The sequence below is a fragment of the Chelonoidis abingdonii genome, chromosome 6, assembly GCF_003597395.2.
Source record: "Chelonoidis abingdonii isolate Lonesome George chromosome 6, CheloAbing_2.0, whole genome shotgun sequence".
NCBI lineage: Eukaryota > Metazoa > Chordata > Testudines > Testudinidae > Chelonoidis > Chelonoidis abingdonii.
Window position 1 is genome coordinate 92,744,548 of NC_133774.1, and position 19,937 is coordinate 92,764,484.

Consider the following 19,937-nt stretch of genomic DNA (forward strand, 5'->3'; position numbering starts at 1 on the left):
GGCTTGCCAATTACAGAACAGTTTCTCCTCCTTGGTTTTCACCCTCTACTGCTAGAACAGGCCTCACCTCCCTGACTGAACTACCTCGTTATCTCTAGCTTGCTTGCTAGCATATATATACCTGCCCCTGGAACTAGCATATATATACCTGCCCCTGGAAATTTCCACTACCTGCGTCTGACGAAGTGGGTATTCACCCACGAAAGCTCACGCTCCAAAACCTCTGTTAGTCTATAAGGTGCCACAGGATTCTCTGCTGCTTTCTTGGATGTGTATATGATTTTATCTACAACTAGGTTTTTCTGAATCTCTTAGCTCTGAAATCATTTGCTGAATCAATATAAAACTTTAAAATATCTGTCCACCCAAAAGGAAAGTGCTGTATTTTGAGTCAGGCCCAATTCCTTCTATAAGGCACAATAAGAGCTATTTCTTAACATGCAAGCACAATGCTGTTACGGTTGCCCAGCAACCAGCAGAAGGCATGTCAAAGATCCAGAGGAGCCTCCAATGAATGAAAAGAAGCTCTGACAACAATTTCACATAAGTGAGAAGATGCTCACTCCTGAGCCAACTTGCTCAGCTTCTTTGCTGCCTAAATCCTCCAGAGACAGACATTTTTGTCACCAAATATGCACTTCAATTATGATAGTAGAAGCTTTTTCACAGGAACATTTCTAGTTTGTTCTCAGTCCCAAGGGGGTTTTCCTAGGTTTACTGGTGTGAAATCCTTCTAAATTATTCACAACTCTGAAAGGTACAAATACCAAAATTGTACTTTGAACCTTGCCTCAAGATACATTTCCCTTGGAGCCCAGTCCTGCTCCCACTTAAATCAATGGGAGTTTTACCATTGACTTCAGTGGGAGCCGGACCTTGTTCTATCATATGTACAGAAGTAAAGGAACACAGGAATTGCCATACTGGGTGAAAACTTTGGACCCCCTAGTCCAACATTCTCTTTGACAGCAGGCAGTTTTGGAAAATTCAGATAAAGGAGTAAGAACCCCAAAATGGGCAGTTAGGGAATAGCCTGCCCCCAAAAGGAGATTTTGTCCTAATAGTTCAGTTTGATGGTAGCTTATTCCATGGATCATGAGGCTTAGATTCTTTCCTTGGTTATCAGTCAGATGGCTAATAAGCACTACCCTAAATACAGATTGGGATGAGGCCTTGTACCAGTCCTGGAGCTGTGAATTGACAGAATCGTGTCTGTTAATCCATGGAGACACCTGTCCCTCAAAGCCATTGTGAGCTTCAGTGAGAAAGAGCAACAAAGAAGGAGTGGGCAGCCAGCATCTAAACAGCACCTGAAGTGACTCCCTTTTGGGCTCCATTTGTTCAGGACTGACAAAGGCAGTAAGAGAATGGAAAGGTGCTGATTACGTCACTGCACTGCTAAGTGAGGGAAAAGAGAGGAAGTGTAGATTTGTTAATCAATTGGTCAGAAAACAATCTCATCTCTTCCACAAAACAATGAATGAAAAATGCTATATAAAAGCTATGCATTGTTGTTATTATTCACTTATCCAAAGGTTGTAATCTCTAACCCCTCACTTCCTCCCTGCCTCTGCTATATCCTTTCAGGGCTACATTTTTTTTTTCCCATCAATTTTATTAAACTACTGCAAAGGCCTGCAAGCTTCCATAGACCCGTGAACTTGGCAAACTCAGAGAACATTTGCAAGAAATTATTCGTTTGACAAATCTAGCCTCCTTTCCTGCTCCCACATTGCAAGTTACTCAAATCTATTTGTTGTTTATATTTACATGAAGAAGATCTGCTGGGATGTTTTACTCTATGGATGAATCATGAATATTCAAAATTTGCACAGTTGTTTCGTTGTGAATGTCAGATGGGTCACGTGGTATTGTTTCTGTTCCCTAACTCAGGGCTCAGTTCTGCAAAAACGTATGTTAATGAATAGTCCCAATGACTTTAATGGGGCTTTTACTTTTCACATTCAGACCTTTGTGTGTATTGGTAGGACAAAGGTGGGGGGTGGGAGGAGAGGACCTGCCTTTTTCACAAGATGCCCCCAGCAGACTCCAAAATGTGGAGTGAAAATTAGTGAGGATTAGTTAACTATGTTTTCTACTGTACATCCACAGTTGGGATTGGGAACCACTCTCAGGAGCTCCGCTGCTTGGCAGGAGAGTGCCTGTGGAGTAGCCTAGCTACTGCACTGATGCCCCAAGATCAGTGGGGATGTCCCCTTGTTTCCTTCTGGAGCATGAGTGGAGTTCAGTCGTTTCTGTGATGCTGATAAACTCTTCCTCCCCTCTAAGGGGAGGATAATTCCAGATATCAGCAGCTTCATAGTTATTGATGTTTTCTCCTTAGTTTTCCTTCTCTCACTGGTTTTCATTTGGAAGGGCAGAATGGAGTCCTATAACCAAGAATTACCCTTCCAGCACTGAAATGCAGTCACTTCTGGAGTTCAGCATAGTAGCGGCTTAAGAGCACAGCACAATTTTACCCAAAAGCTTAGGCCAGGAAATGATATTGTAAAATGTTGGCAGTTGACTAAGAACCACATGAACCTTTGTGAATAGTTCTTTGTTGACTAACAGTTACATGTGTAACCTAGTCATGTAGCTGGTTATAGTTTAGGGTTTTTTTAGACATACGAACATGAGCCCCCATGCATTTTTAATGATACTTCTGCCATTATTTTTCACTCCTCGTATTTCAGATAGACCACAAAAGATTTTGCCCCATTGTGACACTTCCCCCCCCCCTTTTCTTTGAGTTCTCATTTTATAACCCACAGCAAGATCAAATATCATATTCTCTTGACACTCCATCAGCCTCGTGAGCCCTTGCACATATATCACAGGAGTTAACAGATCATTTACAAATAAAACAGCATTAGCTGAAACCATGAATTAACAATGGAAATCCTAATCTCTCTTACCTTCACTGCCACCAAGATCTTGTCCTGTTCTGGAGAAAGGTTATAGCACTCGGCCAAAAAGACTTTCCCAAAGGCTCCTTCACCCAGCTCTCTTTTTAGAACAATATTGTGTCGTTTGATGTGCTGAACAACTGTAAAGTGAACATAAAATGCATGTTAGAAGTGAATCTGGGCGAAAGGGTGGGAGGGTGCCCAGATGCATATGTACACTACGGAGGGGGAGGGTTTTCCATTACAGTACTGTGCATGTAGTGGAAAGGATGCGACAGATGTCATTAGAGTTCTGTCATCAGCCAGATCACTGTAAGAAGTGTGTGTTAATATAGTTATAGAGAGGGCACCGTTTATTTGCTTTACAGGACTTGGCACTGAGACCCTGGCAGTCATCAGGAGAGGGGTCATCATCAATAGACTTGGATGACTCCTCTGAATATGAGAGTGAATATTGCTTTCCCGCAAGCAAAAACAAAGGGGAAAAAAGGCAGGAAGTAGACCAAGCTTCTCTCATACCACTTCCATTTTATGTCTCTAACAGCAGCTGATCCTTTTCATTGAGCTCCAAAGAAAAATTTGGGGAGGAGGAAGAGGGAGGAAACAAAATAAAACATTCACATAATCCAAGAAGATAAAGTATGCCTTCTTTTAATTAAATCCAATCTACTCCATGGCTCTCTGCTTATCGCTTGTTCATCTTAAATTAAACTGCCACTTGCTCTGTCTGTTTCATGCTACAGCTGGATAAGGCAGATATTTCATTCTCACAAATATGATTTACACTGTTGCTCGAAGGTAAAAGAAAAAATAACACAAGCTGGACCAAGGTTTTAGTCAATGTTGCTGACAGAACCTTTCAAATATCTGCTGAAAGAACTCACTACTAATGGACCAATTCATAAAGCCCTTAAGCATAATTTTTACTCTATCCTTTTGAACACAAAACTTTAATTAAAGGATTTAATATTTAAAAATACTGAACCAGATTTACGGGTATACTCTGGCAACTTTACACTATGCTAGCTACATAAAGCAGCTGAAAGCCCAATTTAACTGGTCAATTAAGTTGCGTTTCCAGCTGCTTTGTGTCGCTGGAGTGGCACAAAGCAGACAAAGTGTACTGATGAATTTGCCCCATTTATTTGGTTTCACAGACATTGAAATTCACCCTTCTGTGGACAGCCAACACAAAGCCTAAGCACCACTTCAGTCCTAATTAAGACCTGAAATGTAAATGGGACCTAAGTGGTGCATAGGCCTCTTGCAGGCTGTTTGCACAGGGGTGAATCTCACCTAAACTGTATATGTAATTGCACCCAGTTTGTTGCATCAATACACAGGAAAGTTACAGTGAGCTTTGGATAATTTAAGTTTACAGACCAATCTCTGACCCAGTGCCCACCCATTCAGATGTTATAGAATGGGAGCAAAGTTCTTTAGAAAACAGCCTATTTACACAGCCATAGGCAGCTCGGGGATATGGTCCAGTGGATACTAGTGAAAAAACCCACATGCCCCTGTTCTTCCTCAGTGTTAGGACACAAGGAGAAAGCAGTCACAGCGTGAGGGGAAATGGACATATATGCCACACACAGCAGATGCTAACCCCTGCATACCAATATTGTAGTCATATTTCAATTTGATGCTGAAATAATCTAGCATAGAGCCCCATGGCCACCTGTGCCTCCTCCATGGCTCGTCTGCCAGAGACAAGAGCAAGCCTGTGAAGAGTGTCTCCATGAGTGCTGGCTGCAACTCAGTAGGAAGCAAGAGGAGGAGTTCATGGTGTGGAAAAGAGCCCATGCTACAAGCCAGGATTCTCATGCCTAGCACTTCAAAAGTCCCAACTCCCCACATATAAGGCAAGGAATGCAGAGAACTCATGGCTTCTGCCCTACCACCAACAGGATCCTACAAGCCAGTGGTGCCCAACCTTTTCTGCCTGAGCACCAAATACGTTATTCCATAAAGGTCAGGGGGCCCCAATTAAGATTTTAGGGCATATTGTCTAGCGTGCTCCACTCCATTTGTGATGCAAAGGGAAGAGAAGCCACTTACAAGTCCCCTGATGGGGATTCCCTCAGTATGACTCTTTCACCTCTCTTCTGACAGCCCCTAGTGCATGGGTTATGTATAGGAGTGATTGGTATGGTCTGCACTCCAGCTATCCTCAGCTGGCATATGGTCTCTAGGGCACCACAGACAGCTGGGGCAAGTTAGAGCAGTCCTTAGGCTGTACTGGAGCACAGAATCTGAACCTATAATTGGCTGTTGGTTCTCAACTTCGACTATATTTCCTCCTCTCCTGGGTTTCTTTGTGTGAGTGAGGAGAGTCATCCTCTGGGGTCAGGTAGTGCCAGTAAAGCACTCTCTCGGGCTTCCATAGCCTGTCAGAGAAACAACAACAGAGTAGCCAGAACTACTTTCCTCTCATGAAGCGTAGCTGATGGCCAAAGGGAAGCTGCTGAGCAACCACAATAGGGAAGAAACAGTAGATGCTCAGACCCCTCTGGGCCCGCACAAGGGCTGCTTCAGGTGTCCCCTCCTTCCTCCTCATATCAACAGGACTGCTTCAGGTGTCCCCTCCTTCCTCCTCATATCAACAGGGCTGATTCAAATATTTCAGATTTAAAATCACAGGGTGTGGCTCAGGAGCACACTTCCCATTCATAATCAAATACACATTTTCTTCCTAACAGTCACCCTTGACAGCCACTATGTCAAGCCTTCAGGGCCAGACCACAGGCTGGACACTACTGACGCAAGCTAGGAATGGCTCCCTGTTTTCTCATGATGGTAGTGCATTGTACCAAAGGATTCCATTTCTGTGAGACACTGGTCTCAAATCCCTTTATCAGTCCAGTCCTTTAAAGTGTGTTGTTACTGTTTGACATAGATTTTTTTGGTCCTGGTCCTCAAGTGCTGTAAATTGGTATGTTGACATTGAAATCGATGGAGCTATGACAATTTAAACCATCTGAAGATCTGACCCTTTATTTTCATGTCCTCCCCAGCATTGGGATTTTTAAAAAATAAAGGATGATAGAAAGTTATAACAAGAGCCAGGCTCAAACCTTCCCCTGACAGATGAAAATCTGTATTTACTGTCTTACATTCATCTCTATTCATATTATTAAGTATTCACCACAAAATAAATATCGAGTCTGGACTGCAGTCAAGTGTCTTGGAGAAAGGCCCAAATTCAGCAAACGTGGAGCATGTTTCAAAAAGAAATTAAGCACCATGCCGAAATAGGGTGCACATTCCTGGGTCACTGGTGCATGACTTAGGCTTTGTGGCTCACAGCATGCCTGAGGTATGCCGCAATAGCCTAAGAGTCCACATCCTGTTGGATCTAATTGCTCTGCTTTCTTTCCCTTTTATTAATTGTTCCCGTTCCGATTCAGCTACTTCAAACTGGGAAATAATTGATTGAGTAAATAGTCCCTTGCCACTAACAGAAGTCTTCAATTACTGCTCATGATATAGGGATATTTTGGAAATGATGCAGTTCAAAACTCTTCAGTCATTATTTATACAGTTCCTGATGGTTGGTATTAAAAAAGGTTGAGGAGAGTTAATAAATTGACATCATATAGGTTGGCTGGGGAGTGGTCCAATTGTGGTCAGAGAGACCAGGTCGCAGTCTCCTTTGTGCCAGTAGATAAGGAGATTCTGAGGAGGTGGGGAAAGGGGTGATCTCAAAGAACATTTCAGTTATTGATAAGAGGCTGGAACTCTCTTTGTCTGAGATATTAGGTCTTTTACTCCACACCAGTTTTCTTGAATATTAATATGGCAGTGGCTAAGGTGGCATTGGAGGGATCTGAAGCACTCTAAGAGCTACTAGACAGACTAGAAAAGACTCTTCAGCAGCTTTATCAGCTCAGGGATCTTGCACTTGCCAAATAATGGTATTATTGCCACATTCAGGACTCTGAAGGACTGTGACCAGTTGCTCCATCCTTCATCAGGAAGGGGCTTGAAAATTCCCTGTGTCATAGAATTGGTTCCCTGTCAACCATTTCGCTTCCTTTTGGGTCTTCCTCTCCCTCTCCCTCCACCACATATCATTAAGGACTCTCTCATTTCCTTTCACGGATGAGAAGGACAGGTCAGATCCACTTATCACATATCACATTTTTAAAAATGTGTGTCCCACCTAGTAACTGTTGTTAGGCAGAGAATGTGGGGGAAATCCTGGCCCCACTGAAGTTAACAGCAAAACTTTCATTGTGTTCCTTTTAATATTATCACAGAGGGATTGCTAATAGACAAATCAGACATTTTAACTTTGTTCTTTTCATCTCCATTTGAAACACAGAGAAGCATCAGTGTTTGACTCAGTGGTGAAGAGATTTTATTGTCAAGTTTCTAAGAAGACATCACAATGGAGAGTAAAATAAATAAGAATTGTTAAATATTGCTTTACAGAGAACTCACAGCTACAGCAAAATACTCTTATATAAAATAACTATTGGGTAAATAACTTGTCCCATAACAAACTGTCAAATGCAAAACACAGCATCCCATCATTCCAAAGCCGTGTATGTCAACTGCAGCAAAATAGATCTGCACAGAATACATATTTGCAACTTGTCATATCGTATCTATCACAGTTACCTTTCTGTGCAAAATGGAGTGCTAAATAAATACAAAATGGCAGTGAATGTGGCTAAATGGGTACAGATTAAATATAAGAACACCACACATAAATCAAATATATACAATATGAAAGAACACCACACATAAATCAAATATATACAATATGATGTGACAGAAATATGAGCAGAGGAAAAATCCAGTTAGCAAACACAGGGCCCAATCATGCTGCCATTGACTTGGGTGGGAGGAGACTCTAGAAGGAGATATTCCAAAAAACTTTAGAGTCAAATTCTGCTCTTAGTGTGGTTACTCAGGAATTATCCAGGGGTAGGTTTATAAAGGCACAGGTACTCAACTCCCATTGACTTTGAATGGGAGGTGTGTCAGTTGAGACTTTAAAAATCTCCCCTATACTGGTGGAAAAGGTCTCATTTCACTATAGCAACAAGATTGGAAGAGCTAATATGAGTCAAAATACTTTAGGGAAAAATTAGAGATAAAATGTAAAGTTCAAGATAAACCAGACAAAGCAAATTGTTCAAAACAGGTAGCAGTGTAAAATTATAGCCCCCTCCAATTAAAACAGGGTAGCAGTAAATTGGAGTAGGGTGTGGTGGGTTGGAGAAGAAACAGAGAGCTCCCACTGATATCAGTAGAGAATTCTACATGAAAGGACCTATTCTCATCTCAAGCACATGTGTAACTCTCGTTGACAATAGAGAGAATTAGGCCCCTTACAGTTATTCAGCTAAATATATTACACTCACAAAGTCATATTTTAAAAGATGCATTGAAGGCCTCACCCTACAAATACTCCCACTGAGCCTGGTGTTTTGTACCTCAGGTAGTCTATTCTTGGTAGTAAGAGCTTACGTAATTCTTACACATCATCCTTCACACACTGGAAGGAAATCCTGGCTTGAAGTCATGGATTGCCAAACACTTTGCAATACAAAATATTAAAATTTAATAACATCTATTTTAACAATCAAAAGCAGCAGCAAATAAAAATGTCTTTTACTTAGATTTTGCTGAGAGAGAGAGATATGTCCTGCTATACAGTTGTATAGATTTTAAGGCCAGAAGGGATTCATTAGATTATCTAGTCTGACCCCTGTATTACACAGGCCACAGAATTTCAGCCAGTTTCCCCTGTATTGAACCCAATAACTTGCGTTTGACTAATGCATATCTTCTAGAAAGGTATCCAGTCTTGATCTGAAGACACCATGAAATGAAGAATGCACCACTTCCTTTGGCAGTTTGTTCAATTGCTAATCACCTTCACTGTTAAAAAATGGTACGTTATTTCTAATTTGAATTTGTCTGAATTTAACTTCCATCCATTGGCTCTTATTATGCCTTTCTCTGCTAAAGAGCTCTTTAAGTGGTCAGTATTTTCTACCTATGAAGGTACTTCACACATTGTAATCAAGTCACCTATCATTTTCTTTTTTGCTAAACTAAACAAGTTGACTTCTTTAAGTCTCTCACTGTTAGGCAGTTTCTCCAGCCCTTGGATCGTTTTAAAGCTCTTCTTTTCTTCAAAGTGTGGGCACCAGAATTGGATGCAGTATGTCCATAATAGTCTCGCCAAAGCTATATACAAAGGTACAATCACTTCCCTACTCCCACTCACTACTCACATTTTACATTCAAGGATCACATTAGCCCTTTTCCCCACATTGTTGTATTGGGAACTCATGCTAACTCGCTTGTCCTATTTGACCCTCATATCCTTTTTAGAGTCACTGCTTTCCAGGATACAGTCTCTCTAATTCTGCATCCATGTTAAACTGGAGTATCTCCAGTGAAATCAATTACATCTGCAATTAAAAACAGAATTTAGCCCTATAATGCTTTAAAATAACAGAGTAAGGAAATGTTTTAACATATTTGGTTAAGACTATAAGTGGGAAACAATGGCTGATAAGAATAATTTTGTGACAGGCTATGCAATGTTAGGAAGATATTTTACAAAAACTTCTTTGCAACAACTATTGTGCAGTGAGATATTTCAAGGCGCTCTCCTCAACCCTCTTTTGCCATTTGAAGCAGACTCAGAATTAGTAGGCATAAGTGACTGGATTGGATTGATTTGATCCGACAGCTTCCCAAACTTGAATAGCGTATGTCACTCACCAACAACACATTGGATTTCAGAGATAATCCTGTAATGAGGGCTACAAAATCACTGTGGATAGGGTAGAGGTAGAGCATCTAGCCCGATGACCTCCTGATTCTGAGGCAGCACTTGCTCTAGGGTTCTCACTGCCTTAGGCAAAGTGGAAGACTTAGCCCCATCCACAGGCATTCACACACCAATTTAGTGTAGCTAAGCACTTTGCTGCACTTGGACATTGACTGGCTGTTTTACCTTTCTTTACAGAGTTGGCAGTGTCTTGAAGCAGAAATCTTAGCTCATCCCTGAGTTTCCATTTCTTTTCTTTCTGTTTCTGTTTTTGTCTCCTTCACTTATTTATTATCACCCGCACTAATTATTGTTACTGTTACTGTCCTATTATTGTTTAATATTTATATTACCACCCAAAACACCAATCTGGATTGGAGCCCTGTTGTTCCAGGCATTGTACAAACACAGAGGTAAAAACAGTCTTTGTCCCAACAAGATTGCAATCTGATTTGAAGCAAGATGCAACCAGGGCATGAGTCATCACCAATGAAGTCAATGGGACTTTTGCCATTGATTACAGCAGGAACCCGATCTAATCTCCAATGAGTGTAGAAAATAATAGGAGGTGAGAGAGACTGAAGGTAATGTTTGCACAGTCACATAGCTAGCTTAACACACAACTTGATGGAGGTATTATTTTGTGAAGAAATAAATAGTATTAGCTGCCCCAATTGACCATCACCTTGGCCCTCCTTAGTTGGCTGATTTCTTGTAGCTGTCACAGCAGACGTGAGTCTTGGGGAGGGATTTTATGGCTTTGTTGAGGAAGAGTCTTCCATGCGTAATGGGCAGCATGGAAGAAGGTGCACAGACATTTGTGGGACAAGTGGACAAACAGGCTAGTGTCAGGACTGCCTCTGATCTGAATTTAAGTCTTTCCAATTGCACTGGACTTAAATCTTCTTGTGACCTTCCTTTAGAACCCACAGCTTCCACTGCCTTTACAGGACGTTATGCTGGCATAGCGATGCAGCACTGCACTCTTCGAGAAACAGTTCTTGATTATGGATCTTCACCTCTAAGGTTTTAGTGGGCTAGGTTTTTGACCTCTGTATTCAAGAGCTGAAAGCTAAGGTACAGACATTTACTAGAGCATATTAGTGGCATCTCTTTAGGTGAGACTCAGTGGTTGTTTTCTTTTAAGATTTATATTTGAGAGGTTGTGGATTAGTTACTGCTTCTTGCACGAGTTGTGTAGAATTTTGCATGTGTTCCTCCTCTGGTATTTGTTTCATTTGGCCAATGGGGGGTGCAGGAAGTGGCAGCCAGCACATCCCTGGGCCCACGCCGCTTCCCACAGCCCCCACTGGCCTGGAACGATGAACCGCAGCCAGTGGGAGCTGTGATCAGCCGAACCTGCAGATGCTACAGGTAAACAAACCGTCCTGGCCTGCCAGCAGATTTCGCTGATGGGCTGCGTGTCAAAGGTTGCCGACTCCTGGTCTAAAACAACTGGGATGTATCAGTGAAATGGAGAGCCAAATATGGCTCACCATGTTCCAAGCAGATTGCAGATATTGTGTCACTCTCCTCTCTTGCTTGATTTTTAAAGCTTACTAACACTTTTCAGATACAGTGTGGTAAATCAGCTCTAAGCAAACAACCGTGCTGGATTTCCAACCATCCCTTATCTTTGTGGGTGTATCTATGCAGCTATATGTTTAATATGCTACATAGCAGCAGATGCATTTCTTTCAACAAATGACTGATTGTAAAGCCTCAAGGCTATTGTGTGTGAGTCACTGTACAAAATGACTGCTGGTATTATTTCATTGTGGTTAATTCAGTCACTCTTCCATGTGTAAGTTAATTGGTGTGAGACAAATCTCACTTACCATCACCATCCTTCTCTTCCCTCCCTTCTTTCAGCTCAGATCAGGAAATCTTCTGCCTCAGCATGATACTAATCTTTAGGGATCTACTGTGCTGCATGCAGGAAAGAATGAGAATGTATCATACAGCACATCTTGTATTACAAAAGCCAGAGAGGGAGCAGGTCTAATACAGGGATTTGGCACACCCTGTCAGGGAAATCCGCTGGCAGGCCGGGATGGTTTGTTAACCTGCAGCATCCTCAGGTTTGGCCAATCGCAGCTTCCACTGGCTGCGGTTTGCCGTTCCAGGCCAATGGGGGCTGTGGGAAGCAGCGTGGGCTGAGGGATGTGCTGGCCACTGTCCCGACCCACCAGGGACTTTTCCTGATGGGTCACGTGCCAAAGGTTGCTGATCTCTAGTCTAATAAATACACTGGCTTCAAACTATTAACTCTTTTCTCTCAGTTTCCAGAAGTGAGGACTCTCTCTTATATGTTTGATCTCACTAAACACAGGCAACCCCAACTTTGAGGAGCAGGAATTAAAAACAGCTTCATAAATTCAGGAACATTGGGCCTAATTCAGGCCTGGTGTAAGTGGGTGCAACTCTACAAAAGTCATTTATACTATAGTTGTCTCTGCTCTCTTTTTTCTCTTTGGTTTTGAAAGGTGCAGAGAACTGTACTTCCATACAAAGTAGGACAGCAGGATTTACTTCCAACTTTTAAAGATGACTTACAAAAGAAACTTGAAAACTGAATTTAGGGCCTGATCCACTGAGAGATTTAAACATGCTTAACTTGAAGTGAATCAGACTATGGCTGTGCTTAAAATTAAGCACATGCTAAAGTGTTTTTCTGGATTGGCGCCACAGAACACTATCAGCTAGTCTTTGAGTGATGTCTGCTGGACAGTTCTGAGTTCACTATTGGAGCCCCATGAAGTCTCAATCTAAGAAATCTCAGATGTCAGAAAAGTCACAGTAGAATCAAGCCAGCCCATAGAACACCAGAATAGTCTCTACAGGTTACCTGTAAACAATACAGCACACCACTTCTCCTAATAATTTGTACCCCATTTCCCCAAAGGAACTCTTATAATTCCCATCCAACTAGCTAGGGTTAAATAGGTCTCAGTCACTAGGCTGGCTGTTAGGTTAAACGCTTTGCTGCTGAGTTGCTGCCTCCTATTAGGAAAATATAATATTATTCACACTTCATAACTTCATTTTCTTTGAGGTACTCCAGGCAAACTGTCATTGGATGGGTTGAGTTTTTTTTCCTGTATTCCTTGTATTTTAACTACATTATGGCTATTTTATTACTCATTCTTATCATTCCGTCCCTGTCCTTTCCCTGGGATGCATACTGTCACAGGTTGCAGTCAGGCACAGAGGCATGCTGGGAGGCAATGCTGATATTATCTGTTGACATTCTAATGTGGGAGGTGGGTTCTTCCTGAAGAAGAATTACAAAGAGGTAATACAGACAGAAGTCATCTCCCTTGGCTAACAGTTGTGTTTCACTGCTTGGCCAGGGAAAAGAGAGCCCCATCAGGCTAACAGTTCCACACCCATCACACCCCAACCTCTGTGACTGATAAATAAATACTGAAAACTGCAAGGCAAGAACCATTCGCCTTCATCCTCTGAGGCACACTTCAACTGGTTGATCCCTAATGTATGCTATCAGTGGGGGGTTGCCCTTCTGTCACCCCAGTCCCCTAGTGATCTGATTCAGGAGGAAGAGCTCCCCACAGTCACTCCTCAACATGGAGTAAGAGTGGGAAAGACCTTCAAAAATACTTGTGTGTTTCATTAAAAAGAAGACAGCCCATTTTCCACTTCTGGAGACAAACAAGGGGCTAACTCTAATGCTAGAGCTGTAATAAAGACCTGAGCAGAAGAGATGATGGATGAAAGGATTAAAAAAAAATGCAGTGTCTGGGATGCAGGTTCTATGAACTCTTCTCCCCTTCAGCAGTTAAATTCCCAGAGGCAGGGTTTTTGTTGTTGTTTATTATATTCTATTCTCCTTAGACAGGTTGATTCATCACTTTTCGAGATCACGCAGTCTACTGGAGTGGGGAGCCAGGCCCAGCCCTACTGACAGGAGCCATGGAAGCAGCTGCTGTGGGAGGAGTTTCTCATTTTATGTCACTTTAATTGTGGTTTTTCATTTTATTTAATGTTATTCTGCATTTGCAAGAAACACCGGACTCTACTGATGTGCCCCAAATAGTAGCTTCTTTGGGGCCCTTCATGTAGTTTCAGAATGCCACCACTTACTGAAAACAAAAGCAGCTTCAACCAGCAGCACGTACAAGGTACGTACACACACATTACATTCTCAGTTATTGCTCTACTGCGCTAGGTGTACCTAGCACACACTGCAAAGCATGCAGAGATTAACGTAGTGTAACAGTTTAATTATTCTAGTGTATATGAAATCATAGAATCTCATCCTGCAACCCTTGCTCATGTGATCCTCTAGCTGAAATCAAGTGAAGGTTTGCAGGATTGAACATGACTAAGGGAATGGCTACACTACAGAGACTATACTAACATAGTTAGGTCACCATAGCTATGCCAGCATAATCCCGTAGTGTAGATTCAGTCTACGCTGACTGAAGGGATTTTTCCATCAATACAGGAACACCAGCTCCTTGAGCTACAGTGGCTCCATCAGTGGATGCGTTTTTCCACCAGTAGAGCTGCATGTACAGTGTGGGTTAGGTTGGTATTGCTATGCCATTCAGAAGTGTGGTTTTTTCAGGCTCCTGACCAATGAAGCTATGTCAGCCTATTGTAGACCAGGTCTAAGAATTTGCAGAATCAGCCCCTCAATAATTTTAATGTACTTATTGATTTCACTTTTGTGATTTTGTACATATTCAGTCATAAAGATATCCCTTCCATTTCCACATGAATGTAGTACATGCTTGGTTCTTCTCAATTAAAATAATATAGTGAATGTCTTTGATACTTTGATATGTAAAAATTCAGCTGCAGAATACTGCTCCATTGACTGTCGGTGTTGTTTTGTGCCCTCTGAATAGGGGAGGGATAGCTCAGTAGTTTGAGCATTAGCCTACTAAACCCAGGGTTGTGAGCTCAATCCTTGAGGGGGCCATTTAGCAATCTGGGGCAAAAAAATCTGTCAGGGACAGTACTTGGTCCTGCTAGTGAAAGCAGCGGACTGGACTAGATGACCTTTCAAGGTCCCTTCCAGCTCTATGAGATATGTATATATTTTAAGATACTGTAAAATGTTTAACTGTTTGCATGATAAAAACCTATAGGTTCTTTGTGGAAAAGGTGAGTAGATTTCTATGCCTAGGATGACTATACTCATTGGAAGTTCTGAGATTGTTGAAACAGTGTTGATGGTCTGAAAAATCTCCCCAAAGCCTGAGCTTAGGCAGGTATGGTGGTGTAACACTGTACTTACCCCGGACTGTGGAATTTCTGTAAATACACAACTGAGTCCTTGATTAGATCATGACTGGAAACTCAACAAAACTATCACACAGCAGGATTTTAAAACACCTGAAAAGATTTCAGAGTCTCCACTGATGGCATCTGGATAGGTAACTATTTTCATGACCATTCAAAGAGGAAACAAAACCTGGCCACACAGATGAAGACAGGAAACCCAGAGATGCAGCTTGACATAGGGAATAGAAGGAAATTCCCACAGGTCTCTTTTGAGAAAATTCTAAGCTTTTTCCATCCCCACCCCTCAGGTTTAGCACATCCATGTAATACTAACCTTCCTCCCCTATAAAAAGAGTTTTGGAAATCTGCTGTTCTGTCTAGCTCTGGCCACTGCTTCCTGGATCTTTGGCTGAAGTTCTGATTTCCTGATCATCAGGCTTATAACATGATTGCTGCCTGCTTCTTTATTTCACACTGAAATGCTTTATAAATGGGGCACTTTAAAGACATTAGGATTAAAGATTTAAGCCTTGATCCTGCAAAGACACACATACAAAACTTTATACACTATGAGTAGTCCACAATGGATACTAAAGTGAAGTATTGTAGCAGAAGCAAAAAGCTTAGAAGGTCATGTACAGTAGTAAATGAAGTGTCCCACTCAGACTCTGTGAACTCCAACATTGTCTTTTTGATTCATTAGGACATAGGCTTGGAAGAGACTTCCCTGGTCAGACAGTCTTGTCCTTTTCTATTTTAGAGAACCCCATCATCATAATCCTATTTAAAAATGTATCAAGCGCCTTCTTAAAATCAATTAGGTTGTTTGCTCCCACTACTCCTGTTGGAAGGTTGTTCCAGAACCTCACTCCTTGGGTGGTTAGAAACCTAATTTCCAGCCCAAATTTATTCATGGCTAGATTATATCCATTTGTTCTTGTGCCAGCATCAATCTTTAGCTTCCAAAACACTTCTCCCTCTCTGGTGTTTACTCCCATGATGTATTTATAGAGAGCAATAATATCCCACACAGCCTTCATTTTGCTAGCCTCAACAAGCCAAGCTCTTTTAGACTGCTTTTGTAAGATGAGGCTCATTAACCACTTATCTGCCACTTTCATTCACCAGGTCTCACAATGGGACTATCTATAGTGTGAGAAGTGTGATTTTGCGTGAGACCAAGCGAATGGTCTACTGGATTTTTAATTCAGACATATGATTAATAAGGTTTTTTTAAAAAATTGTCATTGACAAGTATGATATGTTTATCCTCGAGAATGAACACAAATGCACTAACAAATGCCAATTGTGTGGCAGCAGTTATATGTCGGCGGCTAACGTATTACAAAAAGGCCCATTGCCTTTTATGGGAACAGCGGCTCTCTAAAGTGCCAAAGTGACAGCGACCTCCCACAGCGACGGAGCCAACAGCCAACAATATAACCGACCCCTAAGCAGGGCTTTTGAAGCTGAGGCCCATGAGGAAGCTGAGGCCATGCTCAGTCACTGCCATTATGCTTTCAGCACCTATAAGCATCTCTTTTTTGAGTTGATAATTACAAAATCCTGTGCCAAGCAGCTGTCACTACGGAGAAGGAGCTGCCTAAACACACCATAATGTAAGTTTGCTGGATGATTTATCACACTATAATAAACTCATTTACAGACTTCTGAAGCATGGGATAGAGAAAGAGAGAGACTGAGAGAAACAGCACTGAGTGTTTTGTTCTGGTCAGTTAAAAAATGGGAAAATATCAGATTTTATCATCTATGCATGCCCATCCACAGCCACAGTCCACCGTTGCAGCCACAGTCCATCGAAGGCATGTATCCATGGATGCACAGAGATCCAACCTCCATGTGGATATGAGATCTCCCTGAATGTCAGCATGCATAAGTAACAGGGGGAAACATAAAGAGGAATGGCAGAAATGGCTGAATGAACTTTACTCGAGCTCTGACTTACTGTGCCGGTATAATGGACATGACCTAAAAGAAAGTGTTAGGTTTATAAACAAGCTGAGTTGGCAGCTCTGACCAATTATGGACAGTAATTTTTATGGTGATGGCCAGAATACATGTATTATCTTCTATAAAAGCTTCATCAGTGTTACCATAAATCATAGTCACCTCTCTCCCTTTTATTCTTCATTCCTGAAGAACAGTTGCACTTGAATCTTCTGTAACACTTGGTGCAGACTCAACTGAATGTAAATGCGACTCCTGGGTCTCTTCAAGTGAGCAAAATGTGTGAACCAGGGAAGACCTTCTCCTGCCTATCTTCTATATGGCTGCTGTTGTTTTTAATACTACCACTGCCTCACTACAACTGTTGTACAGCTTGACATTACAGTACAGTTAAATACTCTGCAATCAGGAAGCACAGCAAATGTAGGTATTTCTCTCTTCATCCTTTTGAATTTAAAACCCTTACACACAGCAATATATACCAGCTGGGTTCCTTTACCCCATATTTAGTTACTTTGTTCTGGCATCTTATGGACCAGTAACTTCATAAACAGTAATAACTAGCTGTTATGTGTAACCAGTTAGGAGTAATGCAAGTAAATTGCGGGAGTTTGTCACTAAGGGAAATATAAGGTACTGTAGTTTTATTGTTACCAAAACAGCTGGATTTTTGGTATAATTCACTCTGAACTGGGACTTGCAACTAAGGAAACGGAATTTGCGTATTTATAGTGAACACAGACTGTACTAAGTCAAAACACTGAGGTAAATGAAGCACCTAGTTATTATTCAGTCTAACAGAGAGGTGTCATCATGGTAGATTAATAGAATCATTTACAAAGGTTTATAAGTGATTCCGGGCTCTCCTGTCCCCTTCAAATGTTACCAGGAGTAGAAAGGAGGAGTTTGAAGTTGGCCTCAGGAAAGGCTGCTGCATTTAGCATGCTTTTTGTGGCAGTACATGATAAAGAAGCAGACGCTTCATTTTATCTTTTATACTCCAACAACCAGAACGTACCTCAAACTATTTCTAGGCATGCTGTGTGTCTAGTCTGCATAACTGGAGGAAGGAGTTTTAAAGAGAATGGGAAGGGGTTAGTAGCTAAAACAACTATTTACAGACCATTTAAAGTGGTCTCTGTAATGTCCTTCCACAAACATATCTTAAAATTGAACTATAGTCTAGTGTGTTGATATAATCATTGTTTTGGCCATATTGGCTCCCTTAAACATTTCCTTAGACGTGAGAATAGTAACTCATCTGCCTGTTCCAAAAATGCAAAATCCAAAAATATTTACTAATTTGCATTTTCCTTACAGACAAAATATGGAGAAGCTATATTGTTGACTGTGATTGTATAGAAGCCTAGACAGACACACAGAGCAGAGGATTTGCAGTCATAACTCCAAGGTTCTATTACCATCTCTGCCAGTAACTCATACATAGCCTTCGGTGAATCCTTTAATCTTCCTGTGTCTCATTTTCCCCATCTGGAAAATGGGGATGATAATGGTTCCTTACTTAGCTGACGGGAGGATGGTGGAGTTTTTTTGAGGGTTAATTAGACAATGTAAATACAGGGCTTTGAAGATCTAAGTATTAAGTACTATAATAATATGAAGCTCTTATATAACATTCTGTTTTCAAAACAATGCTTTAAATTCCTTCTTGATGAAGTGCCACTAACTTCAATGCCTTCGTAGAGAAGTCTGAACATATACTAAGCTACAGTATGTGGTTTCATTCATTTTTATGTTTGCAGATCTTCTGACCTTAGAGAGACATTTTAAATGTATTAAAATACATTCAGAAATAAGAATAAAATGGAAGAACAAAATGTCTCTTACAAAAGGATTTTACAACACTGTTACCTTTTACATTTCCATCACTGTTACCTGACACAAGATGGGGCCCAATCCTGGAGTCAATTACATGGGGTAAATCAGAAGTAATTTCCACTGAAATCTGGAGTTATTCAAGATTTACCTCCATGTCTGTGACAGGAGAATTTGGCCCAAATCTTGAAAGTGCTAAGAAATTCAGAGTATCATACAAAAAGAAACCTGCCATGCATCCAAAGAAAATCATGCTAAGTCTGTTGCTTTGCTAAGTGTGAAACATTATTCTCTTACTCCAGTATTCAGGTGTTGGTTTACAGTCTTTTACATATCATTCTGGGAAGAAAGAAACAAGCCTTTGGGGGTTAATATTATACATCCAGCACTCCAAAAACTGTTGATATATCTTCTCTTTCATACCTTTGAAAATGTAAACAAGTCAAGATTTTTGAATAGAAGTGCCTGGAATGCTTCTCTCTCATAGTATTCCAATGTGGTAGGTCTTCAGGCTTCAGATTCTGAAAAAGTCCTGTTGTTACAGAAACTGGGAAGATGATAAATTGCATTCTGATGGTAGCAATTCAGCCTTGACACATTTCCTACAGGTGAGGTGAATCTTCTCAGTGGATGGACCTCTTCCTTTGCTTTCACCAAAATTGTTGACCAGAGTTCTCTTAAAAGTAGCAGAATAGCTATAGGTAATCTGGGAAGAATATATATATTTTTGTGGTACTGAGAAGAGAGTGATCTGATTCTAAGAACAGATGGGCAAGACTCAGAGCCCCAGCTCAGAATATCCCATAACTCTTCATCTCCAGAACAAGGTCTGGACTTCTGTGATTCAGACCCATCTCTAGTAAGACAGCCTGATCCAATTTCCATTAAAATCAATGAGAATCTTTCCACTGACCTCTGTGGGAGTTGGATGAGACCCATAATGGCCAGTCTAACAAAGAATCACAAGAGGTGCAGCTTGCTGCAGACAAAATATCCTGATTACCTTGAGAAGTTATTTCCTTGAGCCAAAAAGAAATAATAGAAAGAAGGAATTAACCATATGTTATTGATATATGAGATTTGTCATTGGTCAGGCAGGAAAGCGAGAAGTCTTTTCAGCACAGGGTTAGTGTCTGCAATGAAAAGTGTCAGGGTGAATTGCTGAAGGCTGA

At 41.2% G+C, this 19,937-nt stretch overlaps 1 protein-coding gene across 1 annotated transcript in view; it reads right to left on the reverse strand.

Moving 5' to 3' along the window:
- Positions 1–19,937, reverse strand: part of NTRK2 (neurotrophic receptor tyrosine kinase 2) — a 303,730-nt gene that overhangs the window by 70,603 nt on the left and 213,190 nt on the right. Inside the window, exon 13 of the mRNA XM_032771140.2 lies at positions 2,919–3,049. Coding sequence (XP_032627031.1) covers positions 2,919–3,049 — 131 coding nt within the window. The remainder of the gene's footprint in view (positions 1–2,918; positions 3,050–19,937) is intronic.